Source organism: Lissotriton helveticus, chromosome 8, assembly GCF_964261635.1.
Source record: "Lissotriton helveticus chromosome 8, aLisHel1.1, whole genome shotgun sequence".
NCBI lineage: Eukaryota > Metazoa > Chordata > Amphibia > Caudata > Salamandridae > Lissotriton > Lissotriton helveticus.
The window spans coordinates 1,059,108,321-1,059,129,967 of NC_136069.1; the positions used below are offsets into that span (position 1 = coordinate 1,059,108,321).

The window sequence follows — 21,647 nt, forward strand, 5'->3', positions numbered from 1 at the left end:
AGCCACAAATAGTGTAGTCCCAAACACATGAACTCATTTTTTATGTGCTGGAACCAGGGGATATTCCCTGCGAACGGATAGTTCACGATTTCCTGGAGCTCAGACCTATAGCTTACCAACTCTGGAGTGGTCCAAACTCTACGCCAGAAGATTAAGGGCCTAACTCCCAGATCTTCATCAAGTGGCCTTAATCCCAAATCTAGCCTCATTGGCAAAAGGGGGGTACTAGGGGGGAGAGATAAAAGCTGCCTGATAAATTTGTTCTCCGTTACCACTAGCTCGCGGTTACACGTATGGCCCCAGAGTTCGCTGCCATACATGACCGCTCCCCTAGCCTGCACTCTGTATATCTCTAGCGGGGGACCAATTGCCTTGATGGAAGATTTGTTTTTATTTATGAGGGCGATGACCCCTCCCACCATTTGGGCCAGTTTAAGTTGTGTTTTTGTTTGGTGGTGTTGCCAAGACATATGCTCATTTAGAGTCACCCCTAGATATTCAAAGGTTCGGACCCTCTCCAACCTATTTCCGCCAATGCATGGATTAGGGCGTGTTTTTGGTGGGGGATTAAAAATCATATATTTGGTCTTGAGGGCATTAATCTCAAGGCCATGGATTCCACAAAATTCCTCAAAACCCTTGAGGATTCGTTGGATCCCCATAGGTGTCTTAGACAGAAGCAGGGTGTCGTCAGCGAACATAATCGCCGGCACCCTGCTTCCGGCCAATCTGGGGACATCGCCGTCCTCTACCCCATTTAGGTGAGAGATTACCCCGTTGACATAGAGGCAGAACAGGGTCGGTGCTAACACACAACCCTGGCTTACCCCCCTGTCAACGGGGAATCTGTGAGATAGAGAACCATCCCGGCCACATCTAACCTGCGCATAGTTATTTGTGTGCAGGCGGATGATCATGTTTAGGAGATGTTGTGGTACCCCCATATTGGACAAAACAGACTAAAGTTTTCTACGGGGTACGAGGTCAAATGCCGCCCGTAGATCTACGAAAACGGTATAGAGGCTGCCACCCTCCATTTTTACCGTTTTCCAGTATAGGAGAGCCAAGCGGAAAATTTGGTCTATAGTGGAGACTTTCTTTCTGAACCCCGCTTGGTAAGGGCTCAGAACCGATTGCTCAAGCATCCACTCCAATAAACGGTCCAGGATGAGCCTTGCGAAGACCTTTTGGGGGACATCTATGAGGCTAATAGGCCTGTAGTTGGCTGGGAGCAGAGGCGAGCCCCTCTTGAAGATCGGTACAATCTCTGCTCCCAGCCAAGTACTAGGTACCTCCATCCCACCCAAAAATGAATTAAAAAGGACCTGTAGGTATGGAGCCCATACAGTTGGTTCGTGCTTGAACAAGTCTCCGGGGAGCCTGTCCAAGCCCGGAGCTTTCTCCACTCTTAGTTTATCGATTCAACACCAACCTCCCCAACAGTGAATTCCTCCTGGGCCAATTCGGAGCTAGGGCCCCTCACCAGATTGCATATATCCTCTGGATGATCTATGTTATCCAGGGAATATAGGGTGCGGAAGTGAGCCTCCCAGACACTAGGAGCTATGTTGGCTTCTACTGCTGGTGTTGGGTCGCAGAACCATTTTTAACGATCTGCCAGAATTTCCGGGCGTCTCTAAGATTAAGAGCACACATCATTTCAGACCAATTTTCATCATCCCATTCGGTCTTGGCAATCTGAATATGATGTTTGTATTCTGACCTTTTTGCCCTAACTAACACGGTGCTAGCCCTTAGCTTCATAGCCTCAAGGAGTTCTGTTTTAGCCTTCCTGCAGGCTGTGTTATACCATGAGGCTTTTATTGATTTGCTAAGCTTTTTGGTTACTCGTGGGTTCAGCACCTCTGCTAATGCGTTGGTGAGCTCATAATGGAGATCACCAAGTGCATTGTATTTCTCCGCAGACAGGCTTAATAAAATGAGCTCTTCTACACTTTGAAAGACCGGTAGGATTGTGGCATAAAGCCGGGAAATAGATGCTGGGCTCCCTATGACTTTTGCCCACCTTATTTTGCGTCTATCGCTAGATAGGATCGCACTGTGGTCCGAGGGGGTATTAAGCATCTGGTTCTCACTGGTAGTGCCAGGGACCTGGAAATTCAAGATCAATGGATTGTGATCGCTTTCATCACGTGGGGTTACCTGAAAACTCCTTACCAGGGCCCAGTTACGGGTTTCCACAAAGATGTAGTCTATGCGTGACTCAAACCCTGGTTTATTATAAGTGGCTTTCGGGGGGATGTCCCCGCTGACCCGCCCGTTACAGGCCTTAATAGAGTTATTAAGAGACAGGGCCATAATTTGGGTAGCAAGCGGTGTCCAGGACTTAACTGGTAAGCCCCCAACAGATGGAATGTCCCATTGATCATCCTCCTCCAGTGTGGTACCTTTCAGGAAAGCTGGCAGTGGCTCGAATTGACAATTAAAATCACCCCCTACCAGATATGGGATGGCTTGGGGATAGAATCAAGGAAGAGAGATAGATCCTCAATTGTTCCAGAGACATTGGTCACGCCCGTTGGTCTTGAATATACGTTGACTAATATTAATTTAGCCGCATTGGGCCATTACAATGCCACACTTTGGATGTTGGCGGATTTTTTTCTCCAGTTTCGTTGCAGAACATCCCAAGTGTGAACTCACCCAAATGAGTAGTCCACCTGACGGGCGTCGCTTCCCACCCCATTTTGCCTCGATAGAAAATTAGGCAAAACCAGTGTGGTGATGGTCTTCTCTGGCCCAGGTTTCCTGAAATAGGCAGACATCTTGTGAATCAATAAATGACTCCCAGTCTGGCAAGTCAAGTTTATTTGATATTCCTGCCAGATTCCAGGAAACAATTGACAGGGAGCCATGCTCCATGTTTGCTCTTGTTCTATGATTCATAGCCCCATTTACAGCCAGAGATGGTAGTACCTGCATTGTAATTGGGTTACTTGGACCATTTAGGTGTATCATATCCTCGCTATTTGTATTAGGGGGGGCCGTTGGACCTGTTTGGCTTTCAGTTTCATTAGTCTCGCCGACTGGATTAAGGAGTCAGTCTACACCCTCCAGATCATTTAGGGGATCAAACCTATTATAAAGTGGTAAGGGGTGCACTAACCTATGGAATGGGTTTGCTCCACGAAATCCTCTCTGGCGAAAAATGGGAAAAGAGTTTTGGGGACCGTTGTTCATAAACCCTGGGTAAAAGTACTCAAGGCCCAGAGATTGAATATCGCCCTCTTGACCAAATCTGGGTTCTCTCCGAATGTGGTCTACAGCCCAAGTGTCTCTAAAATTCACTAGGATGAAACTCCCACTAAAACTATTGTATAAAGTGCTGCCTCTGGCGGAAGGTTTAGGCTAGGGAGTTGGTCTTTACTACCTTCCTTATCCTGCTGGATTTGCCTATTTGGCCTTCTGTCTGTAGGCAAACCACTAAATAAGGGCTGAGCTGCACGTACTGGGTCCATTACCTTCCCTCCCTGCCTTGATGTGCCTACATGTTTCTTCGAGTATGGTTTGGGGTGGGTATATTTAATTTTTTTTCTGGGTTTTTTTTGGGTTCCTCAGCTGCCGCCCCAGCGATTACGGTACTGGGGCCCGGGTCCATTGTAGTAATCCCCGATGATCTAGTGTGAACATTACCCTTGGCCAAATCAGCTAATACGAGTGAATTTTCTCCAACCTGCTTTTCAATCTGATCTAACTTAGAGTTGATCATCCTGGTTCTCTCAAGGAGTGGCAACATAAGGGCTTTCATCAGGAACTCAATTTTACCCAGGAGATCACCTTCAGGGACTGTTGGACAGACAAAGGGGCTAATGACTTCTGTGCCGGGCCTAGGAGAGGTGGGGGGTTGGGGAACAGCTTTCGGGGCCAAATCTAGGGACTTCTTTTGTTGCTTAGCAAGATGGCCCATTAGAGAGCTGCCCCTTCTTTTCCTGCTATTAATGTTCACCCTGTCTGGGGAGCCCTGGGACAAAGTATGGACAGATTCTGTAACAGGCCCTGGGCAGTTATGCAAGTCAGCGATGTCACTGCTAGGGTCCGGGCTCAGAGACGATAGATTTAGGTTCGAACAATCTGATACATCCCCAACATCCACCAGCCTAATTTCATCCCCTGCGATGTTAATTGGCGCAGGGGAAACCGTCGTGCCTATGCGACCTAAAGAAGACCGTTTCCCCGTTATTAAATCCAAGGAGAGACGTTTTTCTGCATAGGCAATCTCCTTTTCCAGTATGGTGGAGGCTCTCTTAAAGAAATGGTCCAGAGTGCCAGTGACCACCCCGCTGGAAGTGGGGATAGCAACATGGCGATTTTTCCCAGACCGTAGAGACATGGTACTGATAACCAGAACCAGCCCACAATTTTAAGTACTAATCACACTTGTACCTATGGTCCTTCAGAATCTTTCAAACGCTTAATTTTCTACCGTAGCCAAACATAAAGAAACAATGATAAGCGGGGGGGGGGGGCAGCCCGGCCTTGATCGGCCTTAGACGGCCCGCCCTTTGCCAGGGCTTAGCCCGGCTAGTCCCGCGCGCGTCCCGCGTCGCGGGAAGAATGAAGCTGATTTCAATATTCCAGCTAAGGGGCGTGAGCACCGAGGGAAGAGGCTGCAGGTGTGGCTGAAGCGGCCTGCTGGTCCTCGAAGTCCCTCGGTGTATGTAGTCCTCTAATGCCAAGCCCCGTGTTGCGACAGGATTCCTCCGAATAAAACACCTCCGGCAAACTCTTTGACCCAAAGCAAGTGAGAGCAAAGTTTAGACGGTGAGCGACGCCCGCGGAGCGGGGGCCGCGAACAGTTGATGAAGAGGCAGGCGGGGGGCGTGAGCACCGAGGGAAGAGGCTGCAGGTGTGGCTGAAACAGCCTGCTGGTCCTCGCAGTCCCTCGGTGTATGTAGTCCTCTAATGCCAAGCCCCGTATTGCGACAGGATTCCTCCGAATAAAACACCTCCGGCAAACTCTTTGACCCAAAGCAAGTATTTGATAAGTTTTCAAAAACATAGAAATCTTCGAACGTCTATCATCTTAAACAGGGCTACCCCGTAAATTATTGAAAATGGGAAAACTGGCACTCTCACAGTACGTTCAGAGCTACCCCTAGCCCCTCGATTGCTACTTCCTCAACGTGCATTGCATATAACACAGATTTACCACCAGTTCACTTACAGTCATGAGTAAATTACCAAAGCGTTTGAGAATAAGAATTATTCTGGACCTCAACCCTGAGGTTATCTTCGTATAAGGCCTATCAGTCACACATCGAGATAATAAATCTTCCGAATATGAAAGACCACTGGAAGCCCCCCTCCAACACCTCCTCACAAACGGGTACCATCAGATCCTATCAGCCATTAGTTCAACCGTCACAGCAAATAAAAGTGAAGTTAGAGGAAGCCCCAGGCCGGTGTTTCTTCAAAACCGATCACATCTGCAAAAACATTCAACTAATCCACAGGCTATTGGGTGTCTATATAGAAGATGTATAGATCTCCAAAGCATGGGCCAATATGCCTTTGTATTAGAACTTAGAACATTTATTCCCAATCTGAAGTATGAAATGACTTTTCAATATCCGACATCTTAAAAGTGAAAGGTAACTGAACCTGTGGGGCAAAGCAATACTATTGTGGGAAGATCCAATATTAAATCTAGTTGTCCTCTGTGGTATGCACACACTTTGCTCTGGGTGCATGGGGCTGAATTCTGTGACGTTGCTATGCATTCTAAATTCAATTCAATTACTGATATTCCAAGTACTCTTTTGGTGAGGACTTTGGCAAGCACCTTGCAAAAGAGATGTTTAGTGCTGGATTCAAAGGCACAGTCAAGCCATGAAGTATATATATGCTCACTCATTTAGGAGTAGTGGCCTTTACATTTTTTCCAGCTGAGGTATATGTTTAACACAGTGAGAATATTCTCAGGATCATCTTAAACTGCCATCATGCGTCACTACTTGAAGTCCTTCTGTGACCCTGTATCTATCAAGAACACTAGTTTGGAACCGGTGCTGCATTTCATTGGTCATTTACAGAATTTACAAATCCTCCTGGAAATCAGATCCAGATTCTGTTCCATGGTTTCCTTATCAACTCCTGGTACTTGTATATCTTACCCGAGAGAAGCTTTTTGTTGAATCTTATTATACATTGAACTCTGTTACCAATTTAAGCATGCCTATGTGCTCCCTTGCATGAATTGCATAAATCCCGGTCATGTTCTGAAACACAATTCAATCTATGTTCCACTGCCCAGTTTCGTTCTGCCCACTTGTTGCTTCCTGGCACACTATCAGGCAGACTGCTAGAGGAGGGACTTTAACTGCTCCTGCCTGCATAGTGCTGCAGCTAGCTCACTAGTTATGTATTTCCAATCACGCTGTGTGGGTGTGAGCTGGAAGGAGGGATTTAAGATTGGAATCTGCATTCAGAATTCGTGCTTCAACCGCTGTTACTGGGAGCTCCTCCTTTCTATTCCAGTTGTCTGAACTAGTGAAAACCTGAGAAGAATCCTGTGTCCTGCTACTGTTTTTTGCAGTGCTCTGATTTACCATGCTTGCACAGTGCAGCAGTGAGCTTTGTGTGTTTCTTCCCTGCTTCTTCCTTTCCTTTCTAGCCTGATATCCTGATATGTGTGTTTTCCCTGTTGGGCTTCTATCCACGTATTTGCTGATTCAGCAGTGGTTCCCTTTACTTCCTTTTTCTGATTTACTGTTCCCTTTGCTTCCTTTTTAGGTCGAGCATTCGAGACCTATTGTATATACTTTAGTATATATAAATCAGTATATACTTTAGTGTATACTTATATGTGTATGTACTTTGTGGGCTCTGGAGATCAGACCTAGGACTTGTCTGCTTCCGATTAGGGACTTTTTTTTCTGTTCAACTGCCTCTATTTAACTGTCCTAATAGAAAATGGCCAGCAGAGGTCAGTAATATACCAGAATTGCTTTCTGCTGAGGAACATTCGTTTTTTAATTTTTCTGGCAACTTTAACTTTAACTTTCTTGATAGAAAACGACAAGCAGAGGTCAGTAAAATACAAGAATCACTTTAGCATTCTCTAGATTCCAGTCCATAGAAACTGGCTCCACGAGCACCTGTAGACAATATTATTTTTTCAAATCTTGTATTTTCAGTGATATGATCACTGAAGGCCCAGCTTTTATATTAAAAACAGAGCTTTGGCCAATTCCATTTCCTGCTGAAAGGCAATATTTCTCTCCATGTGTTCCCATACCTGGCGTGTCACGCAGTTTGGTGCTTACTTTCCCTCCATGTTAAAAAACAGTAGATGTTTCAGCACCCAGGTTAATGTGCTGCATAGCTAAATACATATAAGGTCCCAAAGGCGAGACCGATTGCATTGCAAATGCTTGTTCTGATTTACTGTTCTGACCTTGTTCTGAATCCTAGTTTGAGTTTCCATGTACCAGCAGGGCATTGTTAGCTCCATTGTCTTTTGGGTATATTCTTGAATACCCTGTTCTTAATCCTAGCTCATGTTTCCCAGAAAATATGAAATAAACCTCCTGCCGGTGTGCGCCTTTCATGTAAAATAACAACCGTTAAATGCATCGCTAGAGAATGAAGTTCCTGTTAAATTGTGCGTGCACCAGACTTCTAGTGTAAGGTGAGCTGCTTTAAAATTAGACTCCCACTGGGTGTGCCCCATGTACCAGACCGTACGCTAGTACAACTCTTTGTGCGTCCCAAAAGCAAGACATGGCTTCGGAAATGGACCATCTTTTATGATGTAATATTTTGAAGTCTTTTTTCAGTTTCCGTTGTTGGTAATGTGCATCGTTGATGTTGACAGCACGAGGCAATGAAAGGAGCTGCTAGGATACATCACCACCCGTCAATCAACTCTGTCACAAGGAAGCAGGAGAAGTTTTTAAAAATCCCGCGTTGAAACAGTAAAATCTCAACAGTGAGTCGCCAGGCCCGGACTGGCCTTTGCAGGCACCGGGCAATCCCCCGGTCGGCCGCGAGGGTGGGGGCCGGTTTTGGGCCCCAGGGGGCCGGTTTTGTTACAGGGTCGTTTTTTGCAGCATAGCTGCAAAAACGGCACTGTAACAAAATCGGCCGAAAACCGGCCCCAGCAAAGAGCGCGGTCGCACCCCCCCAACCCCCCGGGGGGAGGGGGGGGCCGGCCGAGCACTTTGCCAGGGCCGGTTTCGGTTCCCAGTCCGGCCCTGTGAGTCGCTTACATTCTCCCTCACTGACCGAAGTGTAGAAACCCTACATTGACACCTCCAGAAGTGGTGAAAGCTTCTTCTTCAATATGCTTACTCTAGCTGAATTCACTTTCACCAATAGATCTTTTAACCCACGAGTCTCTAACCACAGGTCTTCAATGTAGCCAATCAATTTCCTTTCACATGTGTTTCTATGGTGTTCCAGCAACTGGTCGCCAGTATTGTATAATAGAGATCGTACACTTACAAGTTTTTGTACGTTTTATTACATAATGTTACCTGACCTGACCTGGTCAGAGCCGGTCGCTCCACCCGCCGCGTGGCCCATCCTGCGTGTGCCCGGTCCCCGTTTGCCGCCGCCACTGCCAGTAATTGTATCTGCCTCACTATTTGTATTACGCGTTCACTGTTGTGCCCCTGATTTCGTTTCTTCCACTGTTGTGCCTGTATTTGTATTGCGCATCCACTGTTGTGCCCCTGATATCGTTTCTTCCACTGTTGTGCCAGTAATCTGTATTTCTCGTCCACTGTTGTGCCCCTGATTGTTTTTTGTGCTCTATCGCCGTTTTTCTCCCGCTCTTCCACCCCGCTCCCTGCCGCTGCTCCCCCGCGGCCCCACCCCCGTTTCCTTCAGCTTCACCGCACCGCTCCCCTCCCCACTCGCCACCCCGCTCCCGCCTCCCAGCTGCTCCTCCCTCCCACTGGATACTTAAAGTGGTGTCCGCGAGGCGGGGAGCTGTGACCTGACCTGACCTGGTTAGAGCCGGTCGCTCCACCCGCCACGTGGCCCATCCTGCGTGTGCCCGAACCCCGTTTGCCGCCGCCACTGCCAGTAATTGTATCTGCCTCACTATTTGTATTACGCGTCCACTGTTGTGCCCCTGATTTAGTTTCTTCCACTGTTGTGCCTGTATTTGTATTGCGCGTCCACTGTTGTGCCCCATAAATCGTTTCTTCCACTGTTGTGCCAGTAATCTGTATTTCTCGTCCACTGTTGTGCCCCTGATTGTTTTATGTGCTCTATCACCGTTTTTCTCCCGCTGTTCCACCCCGCTCCTGGCTCCCTGCCGCTGCTCCCCCGCGGCCCAAACCCCGTTTCCTTCAGCTTCACCGCACCGCTCTCCTCCCCACTCGCCACCCCGCTCCCGCCTCCCAGCTGCTCCTCCCTCCCACTGGATACTTAAGGTGGTGTCCGCGTGGCAGGGAGCTGTGACCTGACCTGACCTGGTCAGAGCCGGTCGCTGCACCCGCCGCGTGGCCCATCCTGCGTGTGCCCGGTCCCCGTTTGCTGCCGCCACTGCCAGTTATTGTATCTGCCTCACTATTTGTATTACGCGTCCACTGTTGTGCCCCTGATTTCGTTTCTTCCACTGTTGTGCCTGTATTTGTATTGCGCGTCCACTGTTGTGCCCCTGATATCGTTACTTCCACTGTTGTGCCAGTAATCTGTAATTCTCGTCCACTGTTGTGCCCCTGATTGTTTTTTGTGCTCTATCGCCGTTTTTCTCCCGCTGTTCCACCCCGCTCCCCACTCCCTGCCGCTGCTCCTCGGCTGCCCCACCCCCGTTTCCTTCAGCTTCACCGCACCGCTCCCCTCCCCACTCGCCACCCCGCTCCCGCCTCCCAGCTGCTCCTCCCTCCCACTAGATACTTAAGGTGGTGTCCGCGAGGCGGGGAGCTGTGACCTGACCTGACCTGGTCAGAGCCGGTCGCTCCACCCGCCGCGTGGCCCATCCTGCGTGTGCCCGGTCCCCATTTGCCGCCGCCACTGCCAGTAATTGTATCTGCCTCACTATTTGTATTACGCGTCCACTGATTTCGTTTCTTCCACTGTTGTGCCTGTATTTGTATTGCGCGTCCACTGTTGTGCCCCTGATATCGTTTCTTCCACTGTTGTGCCAGTAATCTGTATTTCTCGTCCACTGTTGTGCCCCTGATTATTTTTTGTGCTCTATCGCCGTTTTTCTCCCGCTGTTCCACCCCGCTCCCTGCCGCTGCTCCCCGCGGCCCCACCCCCGTTTCCTTCAGCTTCACCGCACCGCTCCCCTCCCCACTCGCCACCCCGCTCCCACCTCCCAGCTGCTCCTCCCTCGCTCCGCCCCCCCACTCTCCATTTATGGCAGAGTCCGCACGTATGCGCAGCGTTCACACGCAGCGGGCGCGCAAATGGTGCGCCGAAGGCGCGCCAAAGGCAAGCCCGTCTGCGCCTGTCCGCGCCTGGACCGCGCCCAGCACCACAAACCCTGGATCTCGACGATGCCAACGCGCCCGACGAACATACGACGCTGCAAGCCTCCACGCACTCAACACTGGCCGAACACCCGCCTGCTACCGAGCCACCCCGAAACTCACCCAAGGACCATTCACCTGCCAAGCCTGCAAATACACCTGCCTCCGGACCTGCACCGCACCCGCAAAGCCAAGCACCAGCAGCAACCACCTCAAGTGCATCCTGCTCAACACCCGCTCCGTACACAGACAAGCCGTCGAACTCTGGAACCTGCTCGACACGACCTCACCAGACATCGCCTTCCTCACGGAAACCTGGATGAACGCCTCCTCAGCGCCCGACGTCGCCATCCCGGACGGATACAAGATCACCCGGAGGGACCGCGTCAACCAGACGGGAGGAGGAATCGCCACTACATCCTCCTAGGGGACCTCAACTTCCACCTGGATAACAACAAGGACTGCAACACCGCCGCCCTGCTGGACAACCTCGCCAACCTCGGACTCAAGCAACTGGTGAACACCCCCTCCCACTACGCCGGCCACACGCTTGACCCAGTCTTCTCCTCCAGCAAACACGTCTCCTTCAGCCACTCCACCGGACTCCCTTGGACTGACCACAGCTGCGTCCACTTCAGCTTCAGAAGAACCACGACCCACCACCACCCCAAACAGGTCCCTCGCAGAAACTGGAGCAAGATCACCGCTGACCAGCTCATCACCTCCCTCAGCCGGAACTCCCCCGCCAGCACAACGGACCCCAACGAAGCAGCCAACAACCTCACACAGTGGATCACCGACTGCGCAGATGACCTCGCACCACTAAAGACCCCTCCCAGCAGACCCGGCAGCAAGAAAGCCTCATGGTTCACCGACGAACTCAAGAACTCCAAGAAGAACTGCCGCACCCTCGAGAAGGCCTGGCGCATCGACCAGACCACAGACAACATGACTGCCCTCATGAACGCCACCCGCAATCACCACCAGCTGATCTGCACCACCAAGAAGTCAGCACTCAAAGAACGACTGGACAACAACGCCCACAACAGCAAGAAACTCTTCAGCATCGTCAAAGAGCTTTCCAACCCCAGCGCCGGAAACAACGACATCGCTCCCTCGCAAGACCTCTGCGACTCGCTCGCCTCATTCTTCCACCGCAAGATCGCCGAAATACACAACAGCTTCGGCGCACCATCCACGCACCCCACCACCGAACCAACGCCCCCCACCAGCACCCTCCGCGCCTGGACCCCGGTCAGCACCGAAGACACCATCAGCACGATGAACACCATCCACTCCGGATCCCCTACCGACCCCTGCCCCCACCACGTTTTCAACAAGGCTGACTCCACCATCGCACCCAAACTCCGGAACATCATCAACACCTCCTTCAACACCGCCACCTTCCCGGAGAGCTGGAAGCACGCCGAGATCAGCGCCCTCCTGAAAAAACCAACAGCTGACCCCTCCGACCTCAAGAACTTCCGCCCCATCTCGCTCCTCCGGTTTCCGACCAAGGTCATCGAGAAGACTGTCAACAGACAGCTCGCTGCCTTCCTCGAGACAAATGGATCCCTCGACCAGTCACAGTCCGGCTTCCGAGCCAACCACAGCACCGAGACCGCCCTCATCGCAGCCACAGACGACATCAGATCCCTGCTCGACAACGGGGAAACGGCGGCCCTCATCCTCCTGGACCTCTCCGCAGCATTCGACACTGTCTGCCACCGCACCCTAGCGCAGCGCCTCAGCAACACCGGAATCCAAGAGAAAGCACTGGAATGGATCATCTCGTTTCTCGCCGGAAGAACCCAGAGAGTCCGCCTCCCCCGTTCAGATCAGAGGCCACCAAAGTCATATGCGGCGTACCACAAGGATCATCACTCAGCCCCACTCTCTTCAACATCTACATGATCCCCTCGCAGCCATCGCACGCCAACACAACCTCAACATCATCTCCTATGCCGATGACACCCAGCTGATCCTCTCCCTCACCAACGACCCCGCCACCGCCAGAACCAGCCTACACGAAGGGATGAAAGATGTCGCCGACTGGATGAAGAACAGCTGCCTGAAACTGAACTCAGACAAGACGGAAGTCCTCATCCTGGGATCATCACCCACCGCCTGGGACTACTCCTGGTGGCCCCCCGCCCTGGGCACCACTCCCAAGCCAACGGACCACGCACACAACCTGGGCTTCATTCTGGACTCCTCCCTCTCGATGACCGTAACATCATCATGCTTCAATACCCTGCGCATGCTCCGCAAGATCTTCCGATGGATCCCCACCGATACCAGGAAGACTGTCACCCAGGCACTTGTCACCAGCCAACTCGACTATGGAAACACCCTCTACGCCGGAACCACAGCCAAACTTCAGAAAAGACTCCAACGCATCCAAAACGCCTCCGCACGTCTCATCCTGGACATCCCCCGATGCAGCCACATTTCCGACCACCTGAGAGACCTGCACTGGCTCCCCGTCAGCAAGAGGATCACGTTCAGACTCCTCACCCACGCACACAAAGCTCTACACGACCTGGGCCCCAAGTACCTCAACAACCGACTGACCTTCTACACGCCCACCCGCCTGCTACGATCGACCAACCTCGCCCTCGCCACCGTTCCGCGCATCCGCAGAGCCACCGCCGGAGGAAGAGCCTTCTCCTACCTGGCAGCCAAGTCATGGAACTCCCTGCCCACCCACCTTCGGCGAACCCAGGACCATCTCGCCTTCAGGAAGCAACTCAAGACCTGGCTTTTCGAGCAGTAAACGGACCCCTTCCCCCAGCGCCTTGAGACCCGCCCGGGTGAGTAGCGCGCTATACAAATGCTATGATTGATTGATTGATTGATTAATGGTAAACCAAAGTAGCAGCAATGCGATTACACAACCTTCAGCTTGCCCAGCTGACACCTTAGGCAACCGTCCCGGTATTTACAACCTAGAATCCCACAGTTGCCTAGGAGCGGAGGGCATGGACATTACATGTTTAAACAATTACAAGGAATCAGAATGCATGACATAATGTATGACATAACAGATATGCACTCAAGTCTGAGCAAGCTGAAGTAGGAAGGTTAGGATAGTACTTCTAAGAAGGGGTAAGTCAGAGCAGGATGAGAAGGTTAACATCTGGGGCACTGGGATTCGGAGGAGGGAAACATTGTAGGAAAGGTCCCCTTTTTGCATGGTTACCCCCAAAATTGTAAATGATATCAGATGCACTTTGAATGTGCACAGGGTCCCTGCTAATCAGGTCCCCAGTGCCTCTGTTCTTTCCCAAAACTGTACCTTTTTTTCACAATTGGCACACCTTGGGCCAACATAGAAGTCTCTTGTAAAAGATACCAGTTGTACAAAAGGACTTGTGACCAGAGAGGGTCTCTAAGGGCAACAGCATGTATTGTGCCACCCCAGAAACTCCTCACCGGATACATATACACTGTCATTGCAGACCGTGTGTTTTGGTGTACACAAAACCTAAAAGTCGTTATGGCACACAACTCTGTGTGCCATGCCCACAAACATCCCCCTAGCAGGTCTCACAGCCCTAAGGCAGGGTGTACTATACCACAGGTGAAGGCACAGCTGCATGAGCAATATGCCACTACAGTGACTAAGTCTATTTTTAGACATTGTAAGTGCAGTGAATCCATATTGAGTACATGGGTTGGAAGTTTGTCATTACGAACTCCAAAGCTCCACGAGGCACAGGGTCAAGACTGATTTGCATGTCTGAACTGGGGTGACGTGGTGAGCAAAATAACGATGGATTAAACCCAGATCTGTAACTGGGGGTGAATGTTTTGCCAATGTGCAACATTCCGTCCATCATCTTGTGTATTTTGCTGTTCGCCCTATGTGGGAAGGGTATGCCCAGACGTGGGTCCCGTGCTCACTACACCACTGGAGCCAAGCTATCCTGGCTGATGACGGCTGATAGCCAGGAACCGGTCCTAGGATGCTTGATTCCGGTCCAGGGAAGACATGGCTTGGCAGTCCGGGCTGGACTCTTCCCATGAGGCACAGGGTCAAGACTAATTTGCATATGGCCATGTCTGAACTGGGGTGGCATGGTGAGCAAAATAACAATGGATTAAACCCAGATCTGTGACTGGGGGTGAATGTTTTGCCTATGAACAACCTTCCGTCCATCATCTTGTGTGTTTTGCTGTTCGCCCTATGTGGGAAGGGTATGCCCAGACGTGGGTCCCGTGCTCATTACGCCACTGGAGTCAAGCTATACTGGCTGATGACGGCTGATAACCAGAAACCGGTCCTGGGATGCTTGATTCCAGTCCAGGGAAGACATGGCTTGGCAGGTCGGGCTGGACTGGTCCCATGAGGCACAGGGTCAAGACTGATTTGCATATGGCCATGTCTGAACTGGGGTGGCGTGGTGAGCAAAATAACGATGGATTAAAGCCAGATCTGTGAATGGGGGTGAATGTTTTGCCAATGTGCAACATTCCGTCCATCATCTTATGTATTTTACTGTTCGCCCTATGTGCGAAGGGTATGCCAAGCCGTGGGTCCCGTGCTCACTACGCCACTGGAGGCAAGCTATCCTGGCTGATGATGGCTGATAGCCAGAAACCGGTCCTAGGATGCTTGATTCCGGTCCAGGGCAGACATGACTTGGCAGTTCCGGCTGGACTGGTCCCATGAGGCACAGGGGCAAGACTGATTTGCATATGGCCATGTCTGAACTGGGGTGGCGTGGTGAGCAAAATAACGATGGATTAAACCCAGATCTGTAACTGGGGGTGAATGTTTTGCCAATGTGCAACATTCTGTCCATCATCTTGTGTGTTTTGCTGTTCGCCCTATGTGAGAAGGGTATGCCCAGACGTGGGTCCCGTGCTCACTACGCCACTGGAGTCAAACTATCCTGGCTGATGACGGCTGATAGCCAGAAACCGGTCCTAGGATGCTTGATTCCGGTGAAGACATGGCTTGGCAGATCGGGCTGGACTGTTCCCATGAGGCACAGGGTCAAGACTGCTTTGCATATGGCCATGTCTGAACTGGGGTGGCGTGGTGAGCAAAATAACGATGGATTAAACCAAGATCTGGATTAACCAGCTGCTTCGGGATTCAGAGCGTTTCATAGTACTGAAACAGCCCTACTCGAGATCGTGGACAACATCAGGATGACCCTCGATGCAAGACAATCCGCCATACTGATCTTGCTCGACCTGTCGGCTGCCTTCGACACCATCTCACACTGTATTCTCTTAGAACGCCTGGAAGAGATTGGTGTCGAAGGTCCAGCCTTACTCTGGATCAAAAGCTACCTGACTAATCGGTGCTCAAAGGTCCAAATCGGTTCTTTCACCTCAAATAACCAGGAAAACGACGAGGGTGTTCCCCAGGGATCAATACTGAGCCCCACGCTCTTAACTTATACGTATCCCCTCTGGCACGGGTAATCAGGGCAAACGGTTTTGAAACCGTGTCCTATGCAGACGACACACAGCTACTGATTACCCTAGGCCCAGACCCCAGTGATGCAACACTGAGATTCCAAAAGTGCATGATCTCAATTAAGGACTGGATGACCAACAACTTTTTGATGCTCAATGCTGGTAAAACAGAGATCAAGCTTTTTGGAAACGCCCACAAACACTAGACAGATGGATGGTGGCCAATGACATTGGGACCCTGCCCCTCTCCCAAGACCTCAGTCCGGAACCTGGGAGTGACAATTGACTACAAACTGTCCATGGCTGACCATGTAAACAAGATAGTGCACACCAGCTTTGGACTGATGCGCAATCTTAAGAAACATTTTAAATGGATCCCCCTTCCATCCGCATGCCATTAGTCCAAGGCCTAATTATAAGCCGTATGGATTATGGCAATGCATTACTTGCTTCCATCAACGACAGTCTCCTGGCAAAACTCCTGGTCTGCAAAACACCGCGGCCAGAATGGTACTTGATCTCCCGCACCCCCTCTGTGCCCAGCCTTAGGGCACTGCACTGGCTCCCTATAAAGAAACGCATTAACTTCCAACTATGCTGCCTAGTCCACAAAACCATCAATGGATAAGGAGAAAAATACCTAGAAAAAAACCTCACAAACTACTGTCCGATCAGAACCCTCCGCTCCACTAGCCAGTCTCTCCTAACTGTTCCCAAACTCCGTACAGTTAGAAACGGTGACAGGTCTTTTTCTAAAATAGCCCAAGAAACTTGGAACGCCCTGCCCAATCACATCAGGACTGAACCCAACCACCAGAGGTTCCGAAGAAACCTAAAAACCTGGCTTTTCTAGCTGTCAGGCAACCTGTTCGTTCTTCTGTGCATCTGCAAGCGTTCTGAGACCTATGGGTGATTTATGCGGTATATAAATACAAATACAAATACAAATCTGTGACTGGGGGTGAATGTTTTGCCAATGTCAACATTCCGTCCATCATCTTGTGTGTTTTGCAGACATAGGTCCCAGGCTCACTGTTTCACTGGATTCAAGCTAACCTGGCTGATGAGGGGTGATGCCCGAAACTGGTCCCACAATGCTAATTTCCGGTCCAGGGAGGACTTGGCTTGGCGGTTCAGTCTGGAGTGTTCCCATAAGGCACAGGGTCAGGACTGATTTCTATATGGCTGGGTCTAAACTGAGGCAGTACGGTTAGCAAAAGAACAATGGATTTAACCCACATCTATTGACTGGGGGTGACTGTTTGATTTGTTCTGCATTCGGTCTATCATCTGTGTGTCTTTTGCTTTCTTGTCCTTAGTGCGCGGGTGTGTCCGATGTGGGTCCTGGGCTCACTGTGTCACTGGATTCAAGCTAGCCTGGCTGATGAGGGGTAATGCCTGAAACCGGTCACAGGATGCTTGTTTCTGGTCCAGGGAAGACCAGGCTTGGCAGTTTGGGCTGCACTGTTCCCATGAGGCACAGGATCATGACTGATTTCCATATGTCTGGGTCTAAACTGGGGTGACATGGTGGGCAAACAAACAATGGATTCAATCCAGATCTTTTCACTGGGGGTGAATGTTTGATTTGCCCTGCATTCTGTCCATCCTGTGCCATTTGGAACGGCGAGTCCTGCCGACTCTGAACCCAATGCCCATGGCTCAAGTCTGAGTAGCTCATCAGTCCAGTGAAGTATACCCAGCAATCCTGAACTTGATTCCAGTGTTAGATCACGTCTCCTGACCTCCACAACGCACCTGCAGTGTGAATCCGAAGGGTCTCCCCAACCGCGACTGGCCGCTAAGAAAAAATTTGACATCTTGAGGCACCCTTGCACCGGCAGCCCCTGGGCTTTGGGGAGCTTGACCAGCAGTGCCCCTGTTACCCCCAACATTGCAACTTGCCTGTGCTGATGCTGGTTTTCTGTCTGCACCCTCAGGTTTGACACCTGCTGCCTGTGTCCAGAAAGAAGAATCTCCATAGGATTGCATTGGACGCCCAACACTGTACTGTTGGTGGTATAGCTTTGGTGCTGCCTTGTGGGCCCCCCTTGTGCTTGCCTAAACCCCCGGGCCTGTTTCCTGAAACCACGGGTACTTCCCTGCAACCAGCACCTCTTGTGGGAGCCCCTAGCCCCCCTTGACTAACACTGGGCACAGTGAGCTCTCCACCCTGCCACTCCAGTGCTGCTGCTGGTGCAGTACCTACCTTGATCTGACCCTTTCCCAGTATTGGTCTATACCCTGGAAGACTGGATGTGTAAGTTGAGTACTTACCTGTAAATGTACATTACTGTTTTCCTCCTATAGCACTGCATTGCATTTCTTGCACTTAGGGGCATATTTACAACTGTATGGAAAAGTGTGGCGTTATGCAAACATTGATAACGCCACGCTTCTCCATTCTGAAAATGCAGAGATGCGCCATATTCACAACAATGCAGCGTTCCCGTAGCGCTGGCGCTGAGTTCAGCTACCTAGTGCCAACGCAGGCACCCTTGCACCATAGTGCAAGGGTGTCTGAATTGGGGGAAATGATTGTTTATGTGCAGGAAGGTATCCCTTCCGACGCATAAACAATCATTCATGGTGTTTTGAAACTTCTATGTGTGCTTAAGTTGCAAAAGGTCATTTTTTTCATTGTTTATGTGCAGGAAGGGTTACCTTCCTGCACATAATCAATCAATGGCAATTTGCTGTTTCTATGTGTGCTGCACAAGGCAGCACACATGGAAAAGCAAAAACATGAAGAAATAAAGCATGTCTCCTTGTTTTGCCTGTTTAAGACCAGATTTTCCTTGGTCTTAATTTTGGAGCTGCCTCCTATTTACGCCACCCATGTAAATTGGGGGTAGCATCAAAATCAATGGGTGTTGCGGTGGCACGCCCACCGCAAGACCCATTGCCCTCCCCATTCACCCTAAGTACAGCATGAAAGGGTGCCTTCTTTAAAAGGCTGCTTTAAGCCACGTTAAGTGGCTTAACACTGCCTTGTAAATAAGGCGAAGCCCCTATCGCCAACACAGCGTCACTAAAAGTGACGGTGAATGATGTGTAGTGTATGCATCTCTCTTTCCTTGCTCATCCACTGTTGCCACCTTGTGGAATGTTAGCTTTCATTGATGATATATTAGAATATGTGTTCCCCTGGCTCTGAGGAGTTTAGTTGGGAGATTGGGGCTGAGCTGAAAGGAGCTTGCTCCAGGTGGGGTTACTTATTTATTACCTTTAATTACCACCTATGGACCTACCATCTTGTACCATCTACTTAAAATAAATACATACTTGAAAGTACTTGAATCCTGATCATACTTCACTACATGATGCCAATCTCAGGTGTGGGCATGGCTGTCAGATTGCTCCATGCAGGCGCGCAACACCCACTGGCCTCAAAGGGCTTCAGCCTCCCCCGTCGTGTGTGGCAGCCCGGGATGAGACACTTCCCGGGCCCGCTCACAGCCGCACCCGTGCACTTCACAGGTCTTTAAAAGACCTTGTGCATGTTAATGGGGCTTTGTTGTTGTTTCACCCCTTCTAAGAGCCCCTGCAGCTCGACTCTGCCGATTGCCTAAATATTCAGCCCCACCCAACCTAATTTTTTTCTTTCCGCCCCCCCCCCTCCCCCGAGATATGACTCCAGTTGCGCCTCTGACTCCATCTAAATGTAAGAATACTAATTCAGCCCTAAACTTTCCTTGTATGAATCTTTGCTATCAGGGGACATGTTCTCTTGAAGAAAATTAAGACTTAATCTCACACAATTCACGGATTACATGAAGTTCCACAACTGTTAAGTACTGTACTATCCGGCAAACCTAGGTATGAGTCTGCTGTGGACGCTATCTGCTTTAGGTGCGTGTACTGTCTGTCTGCGTTGCCTCAAATAGCTGCCCCCATCCCCACAACCTCCCCGGTCACATCTGCGCCGTACCTGTGGATTGTCGGGACCCTGTATCTCTATGCTGCGGCCTCCGTTGCTGATGTTGAGGACGCTGATGGTCGCCTGGTATCGCACGCCCACAACCGTGTCCGTGAAGCGCAGCACCGCTGGGCGCACCCTCACACCAGCCACATCCCGTGCCTCCATGTCGTGGCTGAACAAAAGCCGTGGGCACTCGCTTGCCCTCCAAGGATCTCGACTGCTGCCCTGGTTTCTGGTGTGCGCTCGGGCTCCCGGGCTTTGCGACCTGCACAGGGCTGCTGCTCGCAGGTGCCCGCCGCTAACGCTGCTCTGAGCCGGGTAGAAAAGTTTACAGCGTGGTCTGGTTGCCAGGCGACGCATGAACCGGAACACAAACGGCGAAGCAGAATTCCACGCTCGCTGATTGGTGGTATGTTTTGAGCTTCTGTGACATCAACAGAGAATGGAACACAAACCTTTCAATGGACGTGTGCTTGTTATTTTTATTTTTTATGTTTTTTTATTTATAAAATAAATAAAAAAATTAAAAATATACAGTGAATGGAACACAAACCTTTTCAATGGACGTCTGCTTGTTATCAATCGGGCAGTGCTTTATTTATACCTAATCAGCTTCCTCCAAAAATGTATGTGCTAACGAAGGCAGTTATGTGCTGGGCTAATGTGAATCAAATGCCTATGAGAATGATTGTTGATGCCATGCTGCCAGGTATTCCCCAGTTATTCTCTCGCTTCGCCGTTTTTGCATTGGGCAAATTAGCTGCAACGAAACCCACACCAACCATCGGAGTTTGGTGTGTTAAAATACTGTCTCGCTCTCATTTCCAATGCAAAGGGCATTTCTTATGTTCACCCTCGTTTTCTTTTTTATTTCTGTAATTTTTTTATTGTATATGTAAAAAATATATATTTACATGGAGCACGGAGTATACATGAGTAAGTAAGACACCTCACCCTCGTTTTCTAACAAGGAGTATGCATTTATTATATTTTTTTTATTTAGGTTATTTAACAATGTAAACAATACAAGACAGTAGGAATTTCCCACTAATGGCTGGCATTAGTGTAAAATTTAAATAAAGAAGACAAATAGCAGGCATCTGGCATACCCTATTTTCTAATTTCACTCAACTGCCACTCATTACCCTTTAAATAATCGAGTTTCAGATGTGGTGAAGATGTGGGCTTGTGGCTGGTGATTACATTAAATTCAGTGGAGGTGAATCGTATTTGGAGGCTGAAGCAATGTTAGAGTGGCCAACTTTCCATTATCTCTTTGTAGGACACTTAGTGCCGATATCAGCAAACCCCTGCTTAGCAGTAAATAGTCGTGCTGCGCAAAATAGTACAGTCCACACAAGTTTTTGTTGCGAAAAGTTTGCTGCAGGTTTATTACATACAAGGAGTATGCCAAGTTGGTGGGTTAACTTACGGGCGATCCTAGGGCAAGCAGCAATGACTCACCTAAGCTGCCCTGACCACCTGAATTGCCAACTGCATTGTGGCCAATCCAGTCGGGGCTACCATTTTTGTGGGGGTTATCCCCTTACATATCATGAACCACCAGTCCCTAACTTTTACTCTCGCCCTTTTAGGGGTGGAGCATAACCAGGCAAGCCCCCGGTTGCTCAGGCTTACAACCGCCCAAGGGACTAGCAGGGCGCCATTGTTCTCAACCAGGATCCTGCCGTAAAGACTCCTGAGATTTTGGCATAATGCACCCTTATTGTGTTCCTGAAAGGGTACCCCTCGTACCAATCAGCCTTAGGATCGCCGTGTAACTCCGCCTGCAACACAAATTAATACATTAATACATTCAATTCACTAGCCCAGCTCTCACACCG

The 21,647-nt window shown here is 50.0% G+C and overlaps 1 protein-coding gene across 1 annotated transcript in view; it reads right to left on the bottom strand.

The window, feature by feature from the left end:
- The window catches only part of CFAP47 (cilia and flagella associated protein 47), a 2,858,849-nt gene extending 2,838,798 nt beyond the window's left edge, over positions 1-20,051 (bottom strand). The window contains exon 1 of the mRNA XM_078657910.1: positions 19,813-20,051. Coding sequence (XP_078514036.1) covers positions 19,813-19,968 — 156 coding nt within the window. The 5' untranslated portion in view covers positions 19,969-20,051. The remainder of the gene's footprint in view (positions 1-19,812) is intronic.
- Positions 20,052-21,647: the final 1,596 nt, after the last annotated feature.